The 20,804-nt window shown below is 37.9% G+C and overlaps 1 protein-coding gene across 2 annotated transcripts in view; it reads right to left on the minus strand.

Annotated features, from left to right (window-relative positions):
- Positions 1-20,804, minus strand: part of ZDHHC18 (zinc finger DHHC-type palmitoyltransferase 18) — a 1,033,940-nt gene that overhangs the window by 732,786 nt on the left and 280,350 nt on the right. For both annotated transcript variants that reach the window (XM_044084102.1, XR_006366315.1), the window contains exon 5: positions 2,469-2,517. In XM_044084102.1, the coding sequence (XP_043940037.1) occupies positions 2,469-2,517 (49 nt within the window). The remainder of the gene's footprint in view (positions 1-2,468; positions 2,518-20,804) is intronic.

The raw sequence follows: 20,804 nt of genomic DNA on the forward strand, positions 1-20,804 counted from the left end.
CAGCAAACAAAATCTGAGGTAACAGGGAGAGGGGGATTGTGGATAAGAGTTTAGCTCGAGAGTTTGAAGCTGACATGAGCTTGGAAAAGGGCCGGCTCGGTTCCGAACTCGGAACCGATACCCCTGAGTAAGGAATGAACGAGGATTAACAATATCAGATGCTATTTTACATTTGTAAGTCTTGCCTTTTCCTGCCAGTTTTAAACACTTCCTGTGAAAGAGGTCCAAAAAGTAATTCTTTATCCAAAGGCTAGTTAATTATTTTTATTTATCATTTGTTGACCGGGAAAAGTCAGACTAAGACAGAGCCCTTTTTCACTGGAGGCCTAGGGAGAAACAAAAGAAAAAAATTCTCAACATAAAATGGTTTCATTTACTTTACACCACTTTTCAACAGAGAAAAAAATGAGTGAATAAAAAGTACATTACAGTCTGACAGTATTAAAACACCACTCCTATCTTTAAAATAACTTTTCCCCCAAAGGGAACTCATCTGCCCAGCAAAGGAAAGCACAAGCTGACCATCAATCCTCAAAAGCCTCAGGAGCGTACTCTTTGGCAGAAATAAAGGTCTGAAGAGCTTTGCACCCAAACTTGCCTTTTAGTCAGTTCAGCGTGAGCTCCCACAGTTTGGGTACATGGAATGTTTCCTGAAGCTTTGGAAGCTGGATGCCTGTTGCATCCTTAGCATACATAACCCATATAGCAAAGGTTACTGCAGCAGTAATCAATATGATGACCAGTCTTTTTGCTGAAAGAATGAGATGTCTAAGACAGAACAAAAACTAAGGGTGAAAACCCCTCAATAATACTTGCTGACTACAAGCAGACTTCTTGATGACTTTCCAGAGGATGACAGCTTTTCAAAAGTCACAGACACAACCGTACAACTTTATTAAAAGCAAACAAAGAAATCTCCCAAATAAAAAAAGTACTTATTACAGCTTTTGATGTCACTTTAATGATGGCAACAGACTGGCTTCGGATTTTTTTTTGGTTCATTAACATTCAGAAGTTGGCCAAGGTTGCCTTTCCTCTATGTCATACAAATTACTGACATCCATTCTGTGGGGGCACTGGCCCTGGTTGGAGACATCAGGCCAGATAGTCAGACATCTTACTAGGTTACAATTCTGACACTATGTATTATACACCAGCAGTGATCTTATGATCTGCAAGAGAATGGCAAGTTGTGTAACTTTCTTCAACAGAGGGAACTTATCATGGAATTTCTCCTGTGAACATGTTTTAGAACTCTACTGAACAGATTTAGACAAAACCTCCGACCGCTTCATCCCCCCCCCCCAAAAAAAAAAAAAAAAAACACGCTATACTAGATAACTCAACATGTCTTGTGGTAAACGGAAAACAAAAACATTATATATAGTAGCAGATTGCTTACTAAAAAGGCGCTTCACTATATCCTTTCTGCCAAAAGCTCTTAAAGATGGAAAATGGGAATGACATTGAAAGAATGAAAAGCAGGAGATGCAGTTTTATTATTTCTTGGACAAATAATTTTGAATTGTGGAGGTTTGTGCATTTCACCCTTAAACATATTTTGTGAAATGCAGGAGATGTATTTTCATTCCACTTTGGATAAACTATTTAATTGTGGAGGTCTGTGTGTTCTGCTCTTAAATATATTTTTAAACTCTTACAAAATTAGCATCTCTTGAAAGTTATGGTTGAGAAATGAGTTCTGGCTGGTGGCTGTTTCAGTCTAAAAGACAAAAAATTAAGCTTCCCTTAAAAGCTTGTGCGCCCTTAACACGAGGCCCAAAATGTCCACCCCTGCCACTTATCAAATCTCCAGCAAATGCAACTTGTGAAAAGCTTACTACATGGATCAAGCACATTCAGACAATGCAAAACATAAGCAAATATTCATTGCTACATGTCTGCCTGTTGTATCAACTGTGTACTTTTCCCAAAACTTTACCTTTTTATTTTATTTTTAGTAAATATTTGTTAACCAGGAAAGTCCAACTTGGAACAAAGCCAATTTTCAGCGCAGACCCAGGGGGAAATGCTCCAGATACGTCTTTGTAATGTGGGAGGAAATCTAAGTACCAGGACGACACCCACACGAATGCAGGGAGGACATGCAGACTCTGCACAAGCACCCCAGCTGAGAATCGAAATGGAGAACCTCTTGCTTTGAGGCAACAACTCAACCGCTGCACTGTCCAAGTTTACCTAATCAGTAATATGAAAGGCTGAGGTCCCAAGTTACAAATGCAGGTCAAATATACAACAAACTCATGCTGCAAAGTACATGAACCTACAAAGGTAAAACCAACATTTATAATTTCAATTACTGCAAACAGTTTTTGGGGAAAAAAAAAAAATCACAGCTTCAATGCATTAAAAGGCAATACAAACTGTTAATAGTCCATAAGGATCTAATGAGGTTGTACGAGGAAGCGCCTGGTCAAAATTATGAATTATATGAAACAAAAGGATATCTGGCTGGGGTCTCTTTCAGTGCTTCGACAAACCCATTTCTTTGGGATCCTTAAAACAAAAAACAAAAAAAAAAGTTAACCATTCCTCTTATGACCAGTACAAAAAATGCATCAGATGTTCAAAAAGTTTTAACTCAGTTAAGTCACACTACAGAGAACCACCACCAAACACTCTTACCAAGTAGCTTTTGCAAACTCGACAGGTAAAAATTGGAAGACCATTTTCTCTACAATACCCAACAGCATAAAATATCAATATTCACCACAATTTTGATAATACTGTTCATATCGCTAGAGTTTAGGTAATTAACTGAACTTATGTAATATCTAAACACCTGCACTGCTTTAAAATTTTCTTTCAACAACTGTTTGGAAGATTTTCTACATGCTTTGTAGTTTAAAGGGTCTAATAAATAGATAGAATTACTCATAAAAATGTAAAACAATTATATTCTTTATAGCAGCATGCATATTAATCATGTGAAAGATCATAATATAGACACAGAGCTACAGCAAAGATAGACTGATGTGATACTGAAGCTAAACGAGTTAAATGCAAGTTAAGACAAAGATTAAACTGTTCAACTGAAATTAATAAAGACAATTTATACAAGTGTATCAGTCACATCAGCTATGATTTACATAAATAACATGGTGAAGCAGAATGGCAATGTTATTAACTTGCAATATTGATACTCTAACAATTACACAGACTGCTCAAATCTAACCAATAAACTTGGCGCAGAGACAATCATTTATGACGACAGAAACAATGTTAGAAAAGCAATGCGACATGGGAGAGAGATTCACCCACGAGGGGTACATATAAATGTGAAAAATCTAAGCAATGCAGACTTATAGCAAATGCCTACTCACCCACTTACAACCCAGTGAGTCAGAGGAACATATGCTTAACAGGGCATTTTCATTTTAACCCTGACTTCATGTTACAGAGTATAGAGGGTACAGGGGTTTCTAGGTCAGTAAAACTACTGGAAGCTCAGCACACGGGTTTACAAACTTTCATGCAATGGAACTCATAAGTGTAAGGCAATGTATAGAAATAAGATATGTAAAACAAAAGTCCACATTTTAAGTAATTTATTTTATGCTGCAGCACATGGGGTAAACAAATTGAAGGAGTTTAAATGGCAAATTACTTTTAACGGTGTATAACCGTCAGATCTAAACGACTGCGTTAATTACAAGAGAATGCTGAAAGACATGCCTATGCAACTCTAATTTGGTTTGCTCTGCTTTTGGTACTGAAATGTTATATTTTTAATATCAGTCATATGACATTCTTCAAAAAAAAACAATTTTAAGTATAAACACTAGAAAAAAGATTTCTTCTTAAAATGTGTAAATAAAAAACGAAACCACTTTGCATATTGACATTTTTACCAGTCCTTCTAAAAGCTTTAGTTCACTAGTGCTTATAACAGTTTTTAAGGGCACACCCAATGGCAGAATGTCAGGAGTACAGCAATCTTTTCTTGAGAAAGTCAAAAATCACAAGAAATAACACTCTTAGCACTAGAACAAAAATGGGTCTCAACAAAAAAAGCTGCTGAAACATTTACTTTTTGACATCGGATTACCAAAAAAGTCTGACTGGGTAGATGCCCATTTTCAGAAGAGGCCCAGAAAGAAAAACTCCCAAGTATTCCAAAAACATTTTAAGAACAATTTTACTCTCTAAAAATACAAAAACATTTACAGTTTAATGTATTGTAAATCAAACAATGTGCAAATAATGGTTAAGAACAGATGTAACTGGTATGACAATTTAATATTTAGAGAAATTTTAGCCACGTTGTATTATACCTTGTATAATTTTTCTATAAACAGGAATTCCAGTCCTTTTCCGTTAAACCCCTACCACGCGTATTGGCACCAGGACTGGCGTGTGTCTTTATATAGCCTTTTTTTTTGCTGTACGCAGTTTCAAAGAGTTTGTGTGACACCTGGCAGCATTGGCTTTTTCTGCTGTACTGTACTCATTATTGATGTAACCGATGTCAGTGTTATGCCTGCATCGGAAAGTTAAAAACAAAATGTAAAGCGCTGCGATACTTTACCACTCTTTACATAACAGGAATGAAGAGATAACTGGAGAAAGAAAACAGAAAAGACTTTTGCTATTAAACCCTGGGACATTGTTTCACTGAACTGAAAAAGAATGCTTACTGTCAGTCACGTCTAAAGTTAAACTTTAATGAACCTGGAGAAAGCAGACGAAAGACAAAGATCAGGAAAAGGGTTCAACACATTATGCTGGGACATTGTACCGTTCCTTGCATTAGAAAGATACATTGCTTAAGAGCTCATGAAGTGTATACAGGTAAAAGCCTTCACCTCAACTGTCCAGACTGCCACAGAATATACAGATTTTTGGGCTTGTATTTTTGGTTTGTTACTCATACAAATGTGGGCGTCATCGGAAATCATTGAGGAATGAAGTTTCTAAATTATGACAGACATTTAAGTTTGATATCACATCCTTCAGAAAAATGCATGCTAAATAAGTCTGTCACTCAAACGTCTGTCATAATTTAGAGACTTCATTCCTCAATGATTTCCAATAATTCTGCGTACTTTTCTGTGGTGCTGATATGAAGCCCTGGGGAAAGGCTTTCCCAGATGTAAACTTGTGTCGTTCCAGCAGAAAGCAAATAAATCACCACCACCCATGTAGTAGGAAGCGGAGGACAGTGTGAAACGGGTAAGGCGGCAAGGTCTGCAGAAACCACAGCTTGGCGCCCACCCCAAGCCGTGGGGATACAACTAGGGCCAAAAACAGGCACAGACGTGCAGGACGACGGGGAGGAGGCTGCAGTAAGACTAGGACTCCAAGGTCTGTTACATTCCAAGCCCTGGAGAAAGAATCAGGCTGAAACACGCCAGTACGGATCCCAGCACGCATGGTAGGGGTTTAACGGAAAAGTATCAGAATTCCAATGTGAAGTGGGGAAAAAACAGGGTTATGGCATATTTAGAAAGAGTAAGGGGAGAGAAATGTATTGAAGTAAGGAAGTCAGTGTAGATGTGACTGGAAGGAGGTGTAAAGTATGAATACACACTTGTTCATATATAGGGATGCAGTTTACACGAGGGTTCAGTGGGAGAAGAGCCACATTTTGGCTAGGAAATCTTTCAGAATGGTTTAACGGACTGGAGGTGGGGGGGTGCAGGCCTGATGGATACATGTAAGGAGTTTCAGGCTATAGCAAAATCGCAATAAAATCTTAAAGAAATACTACAGCTACTACTAACCACCATGAACAAATCTCACTGATTAAAAATAAAAAAAGCACTTTTTGACTCCCAGAAAATTTACATTTGGAGCTTTATCATACCCGTTAACACTATAATGATGACAAATTTGAATAGCTTACATAGCAGAACACAATCATGTTTAGCAAGCAGCTCTCACTAATAAGTAAAAACGTACAATCTGGTATATAAAAAAATATGGGTAACACATTGCATTTAAAAATTAAAACCTTGTCTAAACCTGGGTGTGTACTAGAGCACACGAGTTTGCCAAAAAATGTTATCTATAGGCCAACATTTTCCAGATTTTCCAGACCACCACCCTGAATATCCAGTTTAGGTTTCTCTAAAATGTAAAAGTTTCACGAAATTGCTGCAATTCATTACATGCTTAAACACCACACTGGTATTTTTTTTTTTTTATTTTTTACCCTGCAACAGTACTCAAACACAGATACTAAGCTTTCAAACAAATCCTGCCAAAGCAATATGCAGTACAACATGTTCACATGCAATACCACACAGTCTCTGTATTACATATCGGAATGAAGTCCTTAGCCTAGAACAAAAACACTAGACAAAACATTTGCGTGTTAATTTCCTATTAGTCTGCTTCCTGAGAGACTTTTAAATGGATTTTGTTTTACAAATATTTCTTTATTTAACATTTGTTTACAGGGAAAGTCCAACTGGGACAGAGCCCATTTTCAATTGAGGCCCAGGGGAGAAACACTCCAGGTGAGTCTCTTTGGAATGTGGGAGGAAATCGGCACACCCACAGGAAACCCATGTGAATGGAAGGACATGCAGACTCCACGCAGAAGGCACCCCAGCCAAAAACAGAACTGGAGAACCTCTTGCTGTGAAGCATCAATGCTAACCACTGCACCACCCCCAGTACTGTGCTTTAAGTGGAGTGGAAGAACGTTCCAAAAGAAAGATATTCTCTGAGATACACACCCATCTATTCAACATGTTAGGTAAACGAACTGTATAGTATTACATGTGAACCTGCTCCCTGAACTATATATTCTGGGAATAATTTATCCAAGGTGTTAGGGACTGTATGAAATTAACTAAAGGGGGACAACATATTACGATTTTCAGTACCCCTTAACTGCGATACTTTACACTCCAGCTTTCCTAACACAATTAGTTCTGAATGTAACTGAGGACTAAACACTTAAATATTTTCAACTTTTTTTTTTTTTTTTTTTTTTGTTAAAACTCATAATTCCTTTTCAAAGTATCCATGATGTCACCAGTATCAGTATTGAATGAAACCAAATGATTGATCCTGTCTTCGATGTACTGTCCAGCTTGTGTGACATTAAAGCCACTAGCACTAAAATACATCATTGTGAAAAAAAATATGAAGGATCACATCTAACATATACTCAGTTACTGTCTCTGAAATGTCTCTGGGGGGGGGGGGACAGTACCATCAATAAGTTCTTCTCCCACCTAATCAAGCCCAGCAGAATGATGCAGAACAGTATAGATCGAAGCGATGGGCACACTCACTAGAGAATCAGTGTCACTAACGTCTTCAATATTATTAGTAAGCAGACTCAATTTTATCACATTTTCAGTTTATGATTCTACTAAAATGAGTATGGCTTTAGTCTTGGAGCCATGAGAAGCAACAGATCTTGACAAGGGATTTTAATGAAAACTGCAAATCTCTGACAGGGGACCTTGATGTCAACTGCAATATAATACAGGTGGGCCCAAAGAGTCCTGCATCTGATCCATGCACTAAAACAGATACAGCATAGGAGGAAGAAACTGACTTTGTCAAGCCCAATAGACTTGAGACCATAACTTGAAACCAAAGCCAGAACAGCCTGGTAAGATGGTCCTAAAAGGATAGATGACAGCAATGGTTAGGTTAGAAAAACTAAGTACCGCTCAACAGATCTCAATCTATTTTGCAAAATAATGAGAACATGTTGGATAGATGGGTCTGTATCACAGAAAATGCCTCTCTTATGGGACAATCTTCCACTCCAATTAAAGCACAGTACTTCTCAATCTACATAATTTTGTATGAATGGGTGGGGAAACTGCAAATTCACCCTTGGTTTAGCAACCATGTCCTCATGGAGAGGGGCAACAAGTACATGTCTTAATATTCCTTTGTTCTAACCACCTCTAGGTTATTCATATCCAAAATGTAAGGGCTAAAAACTACCGCAGGAATGTAAGGCTATGTTTTAAGATCCGCACAGATGACTATCCTAAATACCTATGAATCTAAAAAGGAAAGGCACTCAACAGTATTTCACTAAAAAATACGTAAATTAAGAAATGATCACTAGACATTGAAGCCAGACTCAGGCTCATGAGAGGGTAAAGCATTGAACCTGCTCTAAAACTGGAACCAAATGCAAAGTGCCCAAAACTAGTCATATGTACAAAAACCTTTAGATTCATTTATGGATTATGAGAAGAAAACAGTCAAAACTTTTCGGGTACCACTGGTTGTAGAAGTGTGTCAGGTGTAGGAAAACGCTGACCAAAAAATTGAAGTTCTTTTGGGACAATAAAAGAGAATCTAATGGAGAAAGGTCTTACTGTCCAAGGTCAATGAGATCTGGGAATGCTAAAAGGTGAAGCTTATTTTCAGGTTAGGCAATACAACTCCTCTATTTAAAACGTATGGAGACTTACTCCTCAAAATGGAAGCAGATGATGTTATTACTCCTCAAAATGGAAGCAGATAATGTTATGCCACCTGAGAAGAGACCAGGAGTGAGATTTTAGATTATGGGGAATGACAGAAAATAAAAAAAACAGACTACAGCAAGGCAATATTAAGAAATCTTTTTAAATATGAAACAAAATTAGTTATGGCAATGTTAGATAATGCAAGTAGGAAGCAATATGAGGAAAAGGCAAAGAAGGGCAAAAGCAAAGTGCTTATATATATATATATATATATATATATATATATATATATATATATATATAAGGAGAAATAAATCTAAGAATCAGTTATTGGGTGCAATTAGGAGGAGGTGAAGAACAAACATTAGAAAGCAGTGAAAGAGTGAAAGAGGAGTTCAATTTAATGGGCAGGAACTATATGCGTTATGTGGGACTATGTTCTAAATTAAGGGGAAAAATCTGGGGAATAAGCAATGAGACTACATGCTAGCAACAGACTTGACACTAAAGGCAAGGTCAGATACAGCAATAAAAAAGTAGTAATCTGGGCACATAGGTCTGGCAACACACAAAAATTAAATAAAAAACAAAAAACAAGACAGCAGGAGTAGGAGCCAGTTTTCAGCAGAGGCCCAGGGAGAAAAGCTCCATACAATCTGACAGTCTATGAAATGTACAATATAAAATGTCAGTCCAAAGAAAATGAATACACAAATTGAGAAAGGAAGCTAACAATGTTGTCAGATTCCCACAGAAGTATAACACAGTGGAGAAAGAAAATTTACAACAGTCTTAATGTACAATTGTCACAATATTTTTAAACAATTCACACACACTGTTGAACCTGACAGCAAAGCTAAGCTGAAAATACTTGTACATAATTCCTTAAAAATTAAAATAACTATATTACACGGAATTATTTAGGTTTTGCAGATATACGAAGACTTTACAGAGTATTGAGGCTAAATGAGAGCGAGAAAGAACATCACAAATGAACAATAGCAACAGACAGTATCAGCACCCAAATATGGAAAAATGTTGAGGGTATTTGCAGACCAGAATGCTTAGTGAAAATGTTCCAAGGTGAATGGGTTATACTGGAGATGTTAAAAGGAAATAGTACATGGAAGCATTTTTTCTGGGAAAGTAAAGGACATCAGAGGTGTAGGCTAGATATGGAATTGGCTACAAAGGAAACTAATAAGAAAGGGCTACTGGTGCATAGAGGAATTGATTTTTTCTAAATTGGGTTAGTGAGCAGAAACACAAACTTGCAAAACCATTACTATCTTTTACAGCTTTAGTAGAAAAAAAAGCTATCAAAGAAAATGGGAGTGCAGGAAAAAGACCAAATATAAGTGAATTCAGGCAAATAAACTAGCAGAGATATGGAACCGAAAAGCACGTATGCAAGAACAAGTTCAGTGAAAGCCAAAAGAAATCAGACCTGTGGGACAGCCAAAGAGAAATACGCAAGAGTCAGATACAAGTACAGAAACCACATCAGTACAAAAGTAAAGTTGAACTAAAAAGACAATGTTAGAAAAGACTAGGGGAACTGGTTGCTTACAATATGTATATAGTTTTGTTTGCAGTCTTTATGTCAGCCTAATGCATTGGTTTAATCCAGTAAGTGACAACTGAATGAAAATGATATTTATACAAAAAAAAAAAAAGATATATATATATATATATATATATATATATATATATATATATATATATATATATATATATATATATAAACAAAAGAGACTGCTAAGAATTTCTGTGAGCAACTTTGGTGTACCAAGAAATACTGTTATTAAAAAAAAAAGATTTCTTGAAAAATAAAAGCATAAAACCCTTCAGTCTGCTGTTGAGCACTGACAAGAGCATCAGAGAATCACCCCAGCCTGGAGTACAAATGGCACTACAGTACCAAAGCAGCAGACACACCACAACTGGCACCAAAGCCCAAGCTGGTCTGGTGACACAGTTAAACAGAAAACATTCCCTTCACTCAAAATATGTAGGGAGACTACTGCAAGTTATATACAGACAACCACCACTGCCTTCAAATTTTATAATGTGAAGATAACTTTTTTTTTTTTTTTTTTTTAGAAGTCAGATATGAAAAAGCATTTGGTGTGCTCTAAAAATTACAATAGATTCCAAACCAGAAGTACTAGGACTAGCACTGGACCCAAAGGCTTTGAGAGTACAGTAGACTCCCTCTTATCCAGTCTCACTGGGACCAGACCTTAGGATGAATAAACGAATGGCTGGTTAATCAGAAATGCATACAAAATAGCATTTATAGGTTATAAATCAGCTATAACAGGATTTGTGTTTGCATGCATTTTTCTGACTATGAAGTCTAAAACTCAAATGTTTTGTCATTTAGCCCGGAGGAGGCAGAAGAGTTGTTCTTCTCTGCTGTCTTTTGCTAGGGCTACGGCAAAAAATGTGATAGCCGTTTAAAGAAAGGTTGAATAAGAGGGAGTTTTCTATTAACTAACAATTACATGAAGACAGACAAAACACACAATTTCCAAGGACTGGAAATGCATTTCTGACCACAACAGTCGTTGACACACTTGCTAAACATTTACAGTTTTTAAAATCCAAGATAAGCAATGCCTCCTAAGACTCCAAATATTATTGTAAATGCTCTTAAAACAAACAAAACTGTCCACCACAAAAAAATGTGCCAGGAAAACAGTCAACAAAAAATAGTACTAACTTTAAATGCAAGAAATAAAATGTTAAAAGTGACTACCTGACTAATGCAGCACAAAGGATTCCAGCAATAAGGAGGAATAATAATAATAAAGCACATCTTAAAATGAACAGTTGCATGGGAGGACCCGCAGAAAATGTGTGTTGGTATATACATGTGTGTGTATATAAACTATATATATATATATATATATATATATATATATATATATATCTACACACACACACATTATATATATATATATATATATATATATATACACACACACACATTATATTATATATATATATATATATACACATACATATATATACACATATACATACATACACACACACATAGTAGAAGACCGACAACTCTATACTGACCACCTCTGTAAGTTGCATCTTAACCATTTGGACTGTGACACTATTAATTTACCTTCTAACTTGACCAGATGAGTCCACTTCACACAAAGGGGTAGAAGGAGCGAGCTTTGCACCTCAGTTGTTATTTTTTTCTTTAGTACAAGTTCTTTTTTCATGTTTTATTTTTACTATGTGTTGGATTAGGCCTAACGTCCTATTGTTTATCACGTGCTGCTGAAGATTTTTTCAATGTGATGGACAGGTCTGAATTGTGGGTACATCCTAAAATAACTGAAAAATTTTAGTCAAATCGAGACATGATGGCCCAAAGGAAAATGCTCAAAGACCCTGACACTTGAAGGAAAAGGTCGATCTGCTACATTTTCTGGAAAGCAGCAGCCAAAGAAAGATGGAACATCTATTAGTAATAAGCTGCAATCTTGTCACTGTAAGATAGCCAAATATGCCTGTAACATGCTTAACCACTCACACCACTGTAAAGCTATTACTAACCTGTACTGGCTTGAATTTCACTACTATCGCCATTACTCCCAGTTAACACACACCCACAATCTAATATTCAAACCTAATAGCTGCCCAGCACTCCAATCTATTCAATACACACACACCCCAACTATAACCCTCCAATCCACAAACAAGCAAATCTTAAATGTAATAAAACCCAACAAAACAGCTGGACAATGTCTACATTCCTTTAATATTGCCAAAATGTGGAATGCTCTCCATTCTAACATTATTCAGTTGACTCCAGAAAAGCCTTCAAAACTGCACTAAAATCCCCACTACCTATATAATCCTACATGCACCTGTGAAATACAGTGCAAGCTTCCTTAATCTTACACATTTAACTACTCAGACCCTACATCTAAAACCTCTACTGCATTAATTCCTTCCTCTTTACATTACTAATTTTCCAACTTACAATACTGTATTTACACGTATGATTACATTATGTAATTGAAAAATAGTATTTTACTCTAGCATTACAGTGTAATATTTAAATCTTCTAAATTCACATTGTACCAATTTACCTATCCTATGTACTGTATACCTTTGTATTAACTCTGTATTTTGTGAGGAACATTACAATGTCTGTGGAGCTTATCTTCTGGGGCCTCCACTAAAAATAAGTTTCTGACTCAGTGGACTTTACCGGTCAACAAATGTCAATAAATAAAAATGTTGGTGTTAGCAAGACCACAGTGAGCAACATCCAAAAATGTAAACATGAGTACTTGGACAGATATGGTAAGGAAAGCAGAGACCTACAGCGGAAAAGAGAAAACTTCCCTTGATGAGGTCAATAAAGCTACACTAAGCAGGTTCAAACAAATGAAAGCAGCTAACAACCAAATCTCTGGGCCGATCCAAGAAGTTGCTAAAAAAATTTGCACAGGAATTCGGGGTGGCAGATTTCAAAGCATCAAGAAATTTAAATTGACAAAAATCTCCCAGAAAGTCTTCTGTAGTGAATCCAATGAAGTTCCAGTAGAAGTTGTGGAAAAGTTCATGAAAAAGTTCCTAGACTTTGCCCAGAGGTTTCAAAGATGACATCTTTAATGCTGACTGCAGACGTTTTCGGAGTGATGCCTGACAGGAGCCTCGTCACGAAGGGTGACAAATATGTTAACAGTGGAAAACTTTCAAAAGAACGTTTCACAGTTCTGCTTTGTGCTAGCTCAACCAGAGAGAAACTAAAGCCCTTGGTGAGTGGTAAATTGGCAATGCCACATACATTCAAGAACCAGAAGACCTCACATTCACTTGGAGATCAAACAAATGCACATGGATAACTGGGTGGCTTATTTGAGGACTGGATAAGCGGTATTAACCAAGAAATGAAGAAATGCTCTATTCTACTGACAGTAGACAACTGTCCAGGCCCCCCATAAGTTATTCATCTCACAAAAGTGACACTGAAATTTCTGCTTCCAAACACGAACTCAAAAATCTTTACCAGGGCATCAAAACATGTAAAAAGCACTACTGAGCCCAGCTCCTGCATGAGGTCATTACAAAAACACAAACCTGTGGCCCACCTGTGAAAGCAGCTTAATCTGCTCAGTTAACACACTGAATGCTGTTCTCTGGATCAGTTTTGCTTGGAATAAAGTTCAGCTAGAAACAACACAGAAGTATTTCAAGAAAGAGGGATTTCACAACCCAAAAGCACTATGTTTTGACCCCAACAGACAGCCCATCTCCCATGGCAGAAGTCGAAGGAGTAGATTTTGAAGGTTTTGTTGCAATGAATAAGGTGGCAACCTGTAATGAACGTGACCCAGAAGCAATTTTTCAAGCGATATTGACTGAAATACAGACCAAAGTAAAAGTGCATGAAGCAGCTAATGAAGTGAAAGAAGCAAGTAAGTGAGGATGAGACAAAAATTGCAGAGACTCCAAACTAAGAGGATGTCCGGCATCTGAATGCAGCTGGAGTCATTTGCTGTGGAAAAATGACCAGGTATGCTGAGCGGTGTAGCCAGCGTTGAGTACGGTCTCCACTTACATTTGTAATAAGAAGAAACAGACCAAGATTGGCTTTTTCAGAAAGAATGATTAAACCATGAGAAAACAGTAAATGTACTGATTTTGTATACTACTGTATGTAAGATTTTACTCTGTTTTGATTAAGTACGATTTCGTACAATACTCTCCAATAAAAGCTGTACAAGAAAGTAAAGTACATGTACGTATCAGTAGAGCAGGCCTAGTTCCTCATGTTGACCAGTTTGTTATAGTCCTCTGGGTGGTCATTGAGGTTCTAGTGTGTGTGGGCATGTATGTATGTATATGTGTGTGTATTTATATATATATATTTATATATATATATATATATATATATATATATATATACATACATATATATATATCACATATACACACATTTATATATACACATATACATCTATATACAAATATACACATACATCTACATGCATCTACATATATATATATATATATATATATATATATATCATATATATATTCATATATATATATATATATGTATATATACACACACATTTATATATACACATATACATCTATATATAAATATACACATACATCTATATACACATACATATACATGCATCTACATATATATATATATATATATATATATATATATATATATATATATATATTTTCATAGGTTCACACTAGGCTATCTGCCCTAGGGCATTTATAAGCCTAGCCAGAATGTGTTTGGCTTTAGCCACCCATTTTAAATTTATTTTGCTATGCCCTTTTTCGAGGAGTATACTGTGCCTCTCTCTAACAGTGACACAGAAGTGATACCGGGTAAACCTACGATCTCCCATCCACTCATCAAGATTCCTCTTGAAGAGAGTCAATGAGGACTCTGCCTAACCTGGACTGGGATTTTATTCCAGAGTGAAGGAGCCTCTGGGTTATGAATCTGTCCCTCCAGCATGTCCTATTTATTTCAGTGCTGAGGTTCAAGTCTCTCGAGCGTGGCTTCGATGGGATTTGGATTCGGAGGTGCAGCATGTCCATTAATTCCGGGTTGGACAAGCCTTTATTTGTCAGGCACAGATCGCCTCTGAACAGGCGGTATGCCACTGAGTAGAGCTGGAGTTTCTCTAACCGGGCAGCATATGGCATCTGTTTGAGCCCTTTGATCCTCTTGGTGAGGTACTTTTGGGGTCTTTCCAGTTGCTGCAGGTGTCTGGTAAGGTACATCCCAAAAGGGGCATTGTACTCAATTATGGGCCTGATGAGGGATGAGTAAAGAGGCACAATGACGTCCCCTGATCTAGATGTGAATCCCTTCATGATTAGGTGGGCTATATAAAATGTTTTTCTAACCACTTTGTACGTGGTTATCAAATGAGAGATTGCTATCAACTTGGGTCCCCAGGTCCTGAATTACTTCTTCTGTACCAATGGATTACCACCTATGTGGCAATTTGTGGGCACTTTGTTTTTGCCAAAGGGGATGTCTATACACTTTTTGGCATTTAGCTTGAGGCCATGGCTCTGGCACCAGTTGTCTGTTTCTGAGAGGCCCTTTTGGAGGATGCTTGTGTCAGCTGGAGAGTCGATTATGGCACCCAGTTTGCAGTCATCTGCGAACTTGGTCAGCCACAGTCCTTCCGTGTTGGCCTGTACCTCTGAGAAATATATACCCGAACAAGAGAGGTCCCAGGACTGAGCCTTGTGGGACACCACTTGTAACTGGTTTGGAGTCTGACATGGCTCCAGCAATTCTAGCCATATGGGTTCTGTCCTTGAGCCAGTTTGCAAACCATCTAGTGACATACAGGTTTATATTTAAGCTGGTGAGCTTATCTATAATGCCCGAGTGGGGTATTGTATCGAAGGCTTTTGCAAGGTCCAGGTAGGCTGTGTGGACCACCTTCCCCTCATCAATGATCTTGGTGACAGTTTCAAAGAAATCAACCAGGTTTAAGAGGCAGGATCTGCCCTTAAAGCCGAACTGGGTAGGATCCAGTGTTTGTAGGTCCCCAATATCTTTATTTATGAGGTCCATGATGATCTTTTCTATAGCTTTGCAGACTAAGCTAGTCAGGCTTATGGGGCGATAGTTTCCAGGATCTGTTGAGGCACCACCTTTATGGAGAGGGACCACTGTTGCTATGCCACTCTTTGGGCACATATCCTGTAGTAAGGCTGAGATTGAACAGTAGTTTTATGTTTGGGTTTAGCTCTTCTTTGAGCTCATGTAGGATGCAGCCCGGGACACCGTCTGGTCCCATTGATGCTGTTTTTTTGCTTTGGAGGAAGGCGGCTCTTACCTAAGCATCTGAGATGTCAGGGGGCAGCACTCTGCTGGCATAGATATTTGCCCTTTTGGTGGGGAGGGAGTTTGCACTGAACCTGTCAGCTAGGATGTTGGCAATGTCTGTGGGTTCGGTGTATTTTTGTCATTTGGACTAATTCTGAGCATATCTGGGAATTACCACCCAGGTTCCCAACATAACTAAAGAAGCCTTGTGATTATCCTTAGTGTCCTGTGCAATTTTTTCTCTCAAAGCTGACCTTAGGCGATTTTATGTGTGCCCGTAGTTTTTGCTAATACTGATCAGTGATGCCTTCCCTTCTTGGGATTTTGCTCTATCATTTAGTAGCTTCCTCCTTCTATTGTATAGTTTGTTTATGGCTGGGGTCCACCAGACAGGGCGTCTGCCTTTGGAGGATTGGGTCTTGGTTTTATTTGGGATCGCATGATCCATGCATTCTGAAGGTGTTCATAGAATCGTTTATAAAGGATTCTGCGGTCTGGGCGTATTTTCCACAGGCCCGGGGGCTTTGAAGGATTCCACCTCAGTTTTGAGGAGTGTGAAATTTGCTTTAGAGAAGTTTTTCACTGCGGTTTTCTGGGCAGGGGGTGGGGTCGGGATGTGAATATCCAGTGAGATTAGTTTATGGTCTGATCTTACCAGTGAGGGATACACTTCTGGTCTGGAGCATAGAGTCCCCATGTTGGTGATGATCAGGTCCAGTATGTTTTCCCCTCTTGTGGGAGTGGTAACAAGTTGTTCCATAGCATTTGAGTTTATAAATTCTAGGAAGCTTTGGACTAGGGTGCTGGAGCTAGAGTAATGCTCCCAGTCTATGTGTGGGTAGTTGAAGTCGCCCAATATAATGGTGTTTGGAGAGACCTTCATATTTTCCAGTGTTCTCAGGAAGGCGAGTGGGGTTCCTGGGTTTGGGAGGAGTGGTCTGTAGCAGGCTATAAACTGGAAGGCAGTTTTACCCACTGTTAGTTGCATGGATAGTCTCTGATGCCCGTGCTTTGCCACCAACCTGGAGGTGTGGGTATCTTTGATGAATATCAATACTCCCCCTCCTTTCGTGGTTCGGTCCAAGTTTTGGGGCCGAAAAGCATGGTATGAGGTATAACCTGGTAGTGCTGGGGTGCTCTCGGGAGCCCTGAACCAGGTTTCTTTTAATGCACAGATATCGATGTTCTCCATGCTAAGGAGAGTTTCGAGTGCGTGCATCTTGATGTTTAGACTTCTGGCGTTGAGTAGCATTACTCAGTTTCTTATCCCTTGTGATACCTATGGAGGTGGGTTTGTCTTTTGAGCCTTGCCTAAAAAAGGCACTATGGGGTAACAGAGCCTTTGCCAATATCCGAAAGCCCAGGGGTGACAGGTGCAAGCCGTCCCTAGCGAAGCATAGTGGCTTGTCGAGCATATCATCCCAAGCTGACAGGCATTGGATCCCTTTTGAATGACACCAGTACTTAAGCCAATTGTTGAAATTGATCATCTTGTCTTCATATTGTGGCATCATTCTTGGTGAGGGTAAGATGCTACTCAAGGTCAAGGGTCATACCGGCCTGGGGTTACATACTCAAAGAGAAGCTCCTTTATGTCTCTTTTCATGTAGTCAGGGAGTGCGTCTCAGGTCATTCACACCAGCATGGACAATGACAGAGTCCTATTTGTACTTGCCTTGGGAGTGACCAGTGCTTGTGTGTTATGTGGCGGATCTAAGCGCCCGACAGGCTGCTCACTGTGACCCTCTCCTTGTTCAGCCTACCAGAGGTGGCCGGGGCGTCAGTGTGCCTGACGATAGAGTCACCTATTGCAAGTGTATCACTGTGGAAGGAATATTAACTGAACTGGAAGTTAGTCAGTGTTTGCTGAATTTTGTTATTTGCTAGTAATTACAGGTGTGGGGGTAGTCACATTCTTTGATTTCCTGTCCTTACCTATTTAAGTGGTACAGTGTGAAATATTTTCGGCTTAAAATCCTCAGCTTTGGCGGCTAAGAACTTGCTGTATTCAATTGGGCCATTATAAGAGAGTTTAAGTACCTTTATCTGCTCTTTTTTCAAAAAATACAGTATTTAAATTGATTTTAACTGTGTGGAAGGAATGTGTAACTTTGAACTGGAAGTTTTCACCTTGCTCTTCAGTGTGGAAGGAATATTAACTGAACTGGAAGTTAGTCAGTGTTGCTGAATTTTGTTATTTGCCTGAAAGTAATTTAGGTTTTCCACCCAAAAGGGCCCCCAAAAAAATAAAAAGGTTTGGGGGATAGAACCTTTTAAAATTTCCAATAAGGGTTAATCAAAAAATTCTTTTTCGGGGGCCAAAATTTTAAAGGCAAAAAAAATGGGTTTCTTGGGGGAAAAAAACAAAAACCCGAAATTTTTGTTTTAGGAGAAGCCCCAAAATTAAAGTGAATTGGCCCAATTAAAAGAAGTTTGGAACCAAAAGGGAGAGGCAAAACAATTGGGAAAGAAAAAAAACAGACCGGGGGAACCCCCAAAGGTCCCCTAAAGAGCAATCCGAAACAGAAACCCTAGCCCCAAAAGAAATTGGGCAAAACCCCCCAAGGGTTAAAAAGACTGGGAAACTGGGTTCTTCAATAGGTTATGTTTTGTTTGCGCTTTAGGGCGGCCCAATGCCATTTTTTTAATTCCAAAATAATGACAACTAATAAAAGGGGTTTTAAAATTACAAAAAAAAAAGTTATAAAATATAAAATATATAATTATATATTTTTAAAAAATAATTTTTATTTTTAAACCAAAAGAGGCAAAAAAACCTTTTCCCAACGGGTCCCAAGAAATCTGTTTTAAAGTTTCGAAAATTAAAAGCATAAAACCTTCTTCTGCTGGACCAGGGGCCAAAAGACGGGGAATCCCCCGCCGGGTAAAAAGGGCAAAAGTACCACGCAGACCCACAAGGCCCAAAGCCCCAACCTGGTTTGGGCCGAAAGGGGAAACACCCTTCCCCCAAAAATTGTAGGAACTCGCAAGACGAAGAACATCCACCACTGCCTTCAAATTTTATAATGTGAAGATAACTTTTTTTTTTTTTTTTTTTTAGAAGTCAGATATGAAAAAGCATTTGGTGTGCTCTAAAAATTACAATAGATTCCAAACCAGAAGTACTAGGACTAGCACTGGACCCAAAGGCTTTGAGAGTACAGTAGACTCCCTCTTATCCAGTCTCACTGGGACCAGACCTTAGGATGAATAAACGAATGGCTGGTTAATCAGAAATGCATACAAAATAGCATTTATAGGTTATAAATCAGCTATAACAGGATTTGTGTTTGCATGCATTTTTCTGACTATGAAGTCTAAAACTCAAATGTTTTGTCATTTAGCCCGGAGGAGGCAGAAGAGTTGTTCTTCTCTGCTGTCTTTTGCTAGGCTACGGCAAAAATGTGATAGCCGTTTAAAGAAAGGTTGAATAAGAGGGAGTTTTCTATTAACTAACAATTACATGAAGACAGACAAAACACACAATTTCCAAGGACTGGAAATGCATTTCTGACACAACAGTCGGATTAATACACTTGCTAAACATTTACAGTTTTAAAAATCCAAGAAAAGCAATGCCTCCTAAGACTCCAAATATTATTGAAAATGCTCTTAAAACAAACAAAACTGTCCACCACAAAAAAATGTGCCAGGAAAACAGTCAACAAAAATAGTACTTAACTTTAAATGCAAGAAATAAAATGTTAAAAGTGACTACCTGACTAATGCAGCACAAAGGATTCCAGCAATAAGGAGGAATAATAATAATAAAGCACATCTTAAAATGAACAGTTGCATGGGAGGACCCGCAGAAAATGTGTGTTGGTATATACATGTGTGTGTATATAAACTATATATATATATATATATATATATATATATATATATATCTACACACATTATATACATTATATATATATATATATATATATATATATATATATATATATACACACACACATTATATTATATATATATATATATATATATATATATATATATATACACATACATATATATACACATATACATACATACACACACACATAGTAGAAGACCGACAACTCTATACTGACCACCTCTGTAAGTTGCATCTTAACCATTTGGACTGTGACACTATTAATTTACCTTCTAACTTGACCAGATGAGTCCACTTCACACAAAGGGGTAGAAGGAGCGAGCTTTGCACCTCAGTTGTTATTTTTTTCTTTAGTACAAGTTCTTTTTTCATGTTTTATTTTTACTATGTGTTGGATTAGGCCTAACGTCCTATTGTTTATCACGTGCTGCTGAAGATTTTTTCAATGTGATGGACAGGTCTGAATTGTGGGTACATCCTAAAATAACTGAAAAATTTTAGTCAAATCGAGACATGATGGCCCAAAGGAAAATGCTCAAAGACCCTGACACTTGAAGGAAAAGGTCGATCTGCTACATTTTCTGGAAAGCAGCAGCCAAAGAAAGATGGAACATCTATTAGTAATAAGCTGCAATCTTGTCACTGTAAGATAGCCAAATATGCCTGT

The sequence above is a fragment of the Protopterus annectens genome, chromosome 1.part1 (genome assembly GCF_019279795.1).
Source record: "Protopterus annectens isolate FY-2018-M chromosome 1.part1, PAN1.0, whole genome shotgun sequence".
NCBI classification, from domain to species: domain Eukaryota; kingdom Metazoa; phylum Chordata; order Ceratodontiformes; family Protopteridae; genus Protopterus; species Protopterus annectens.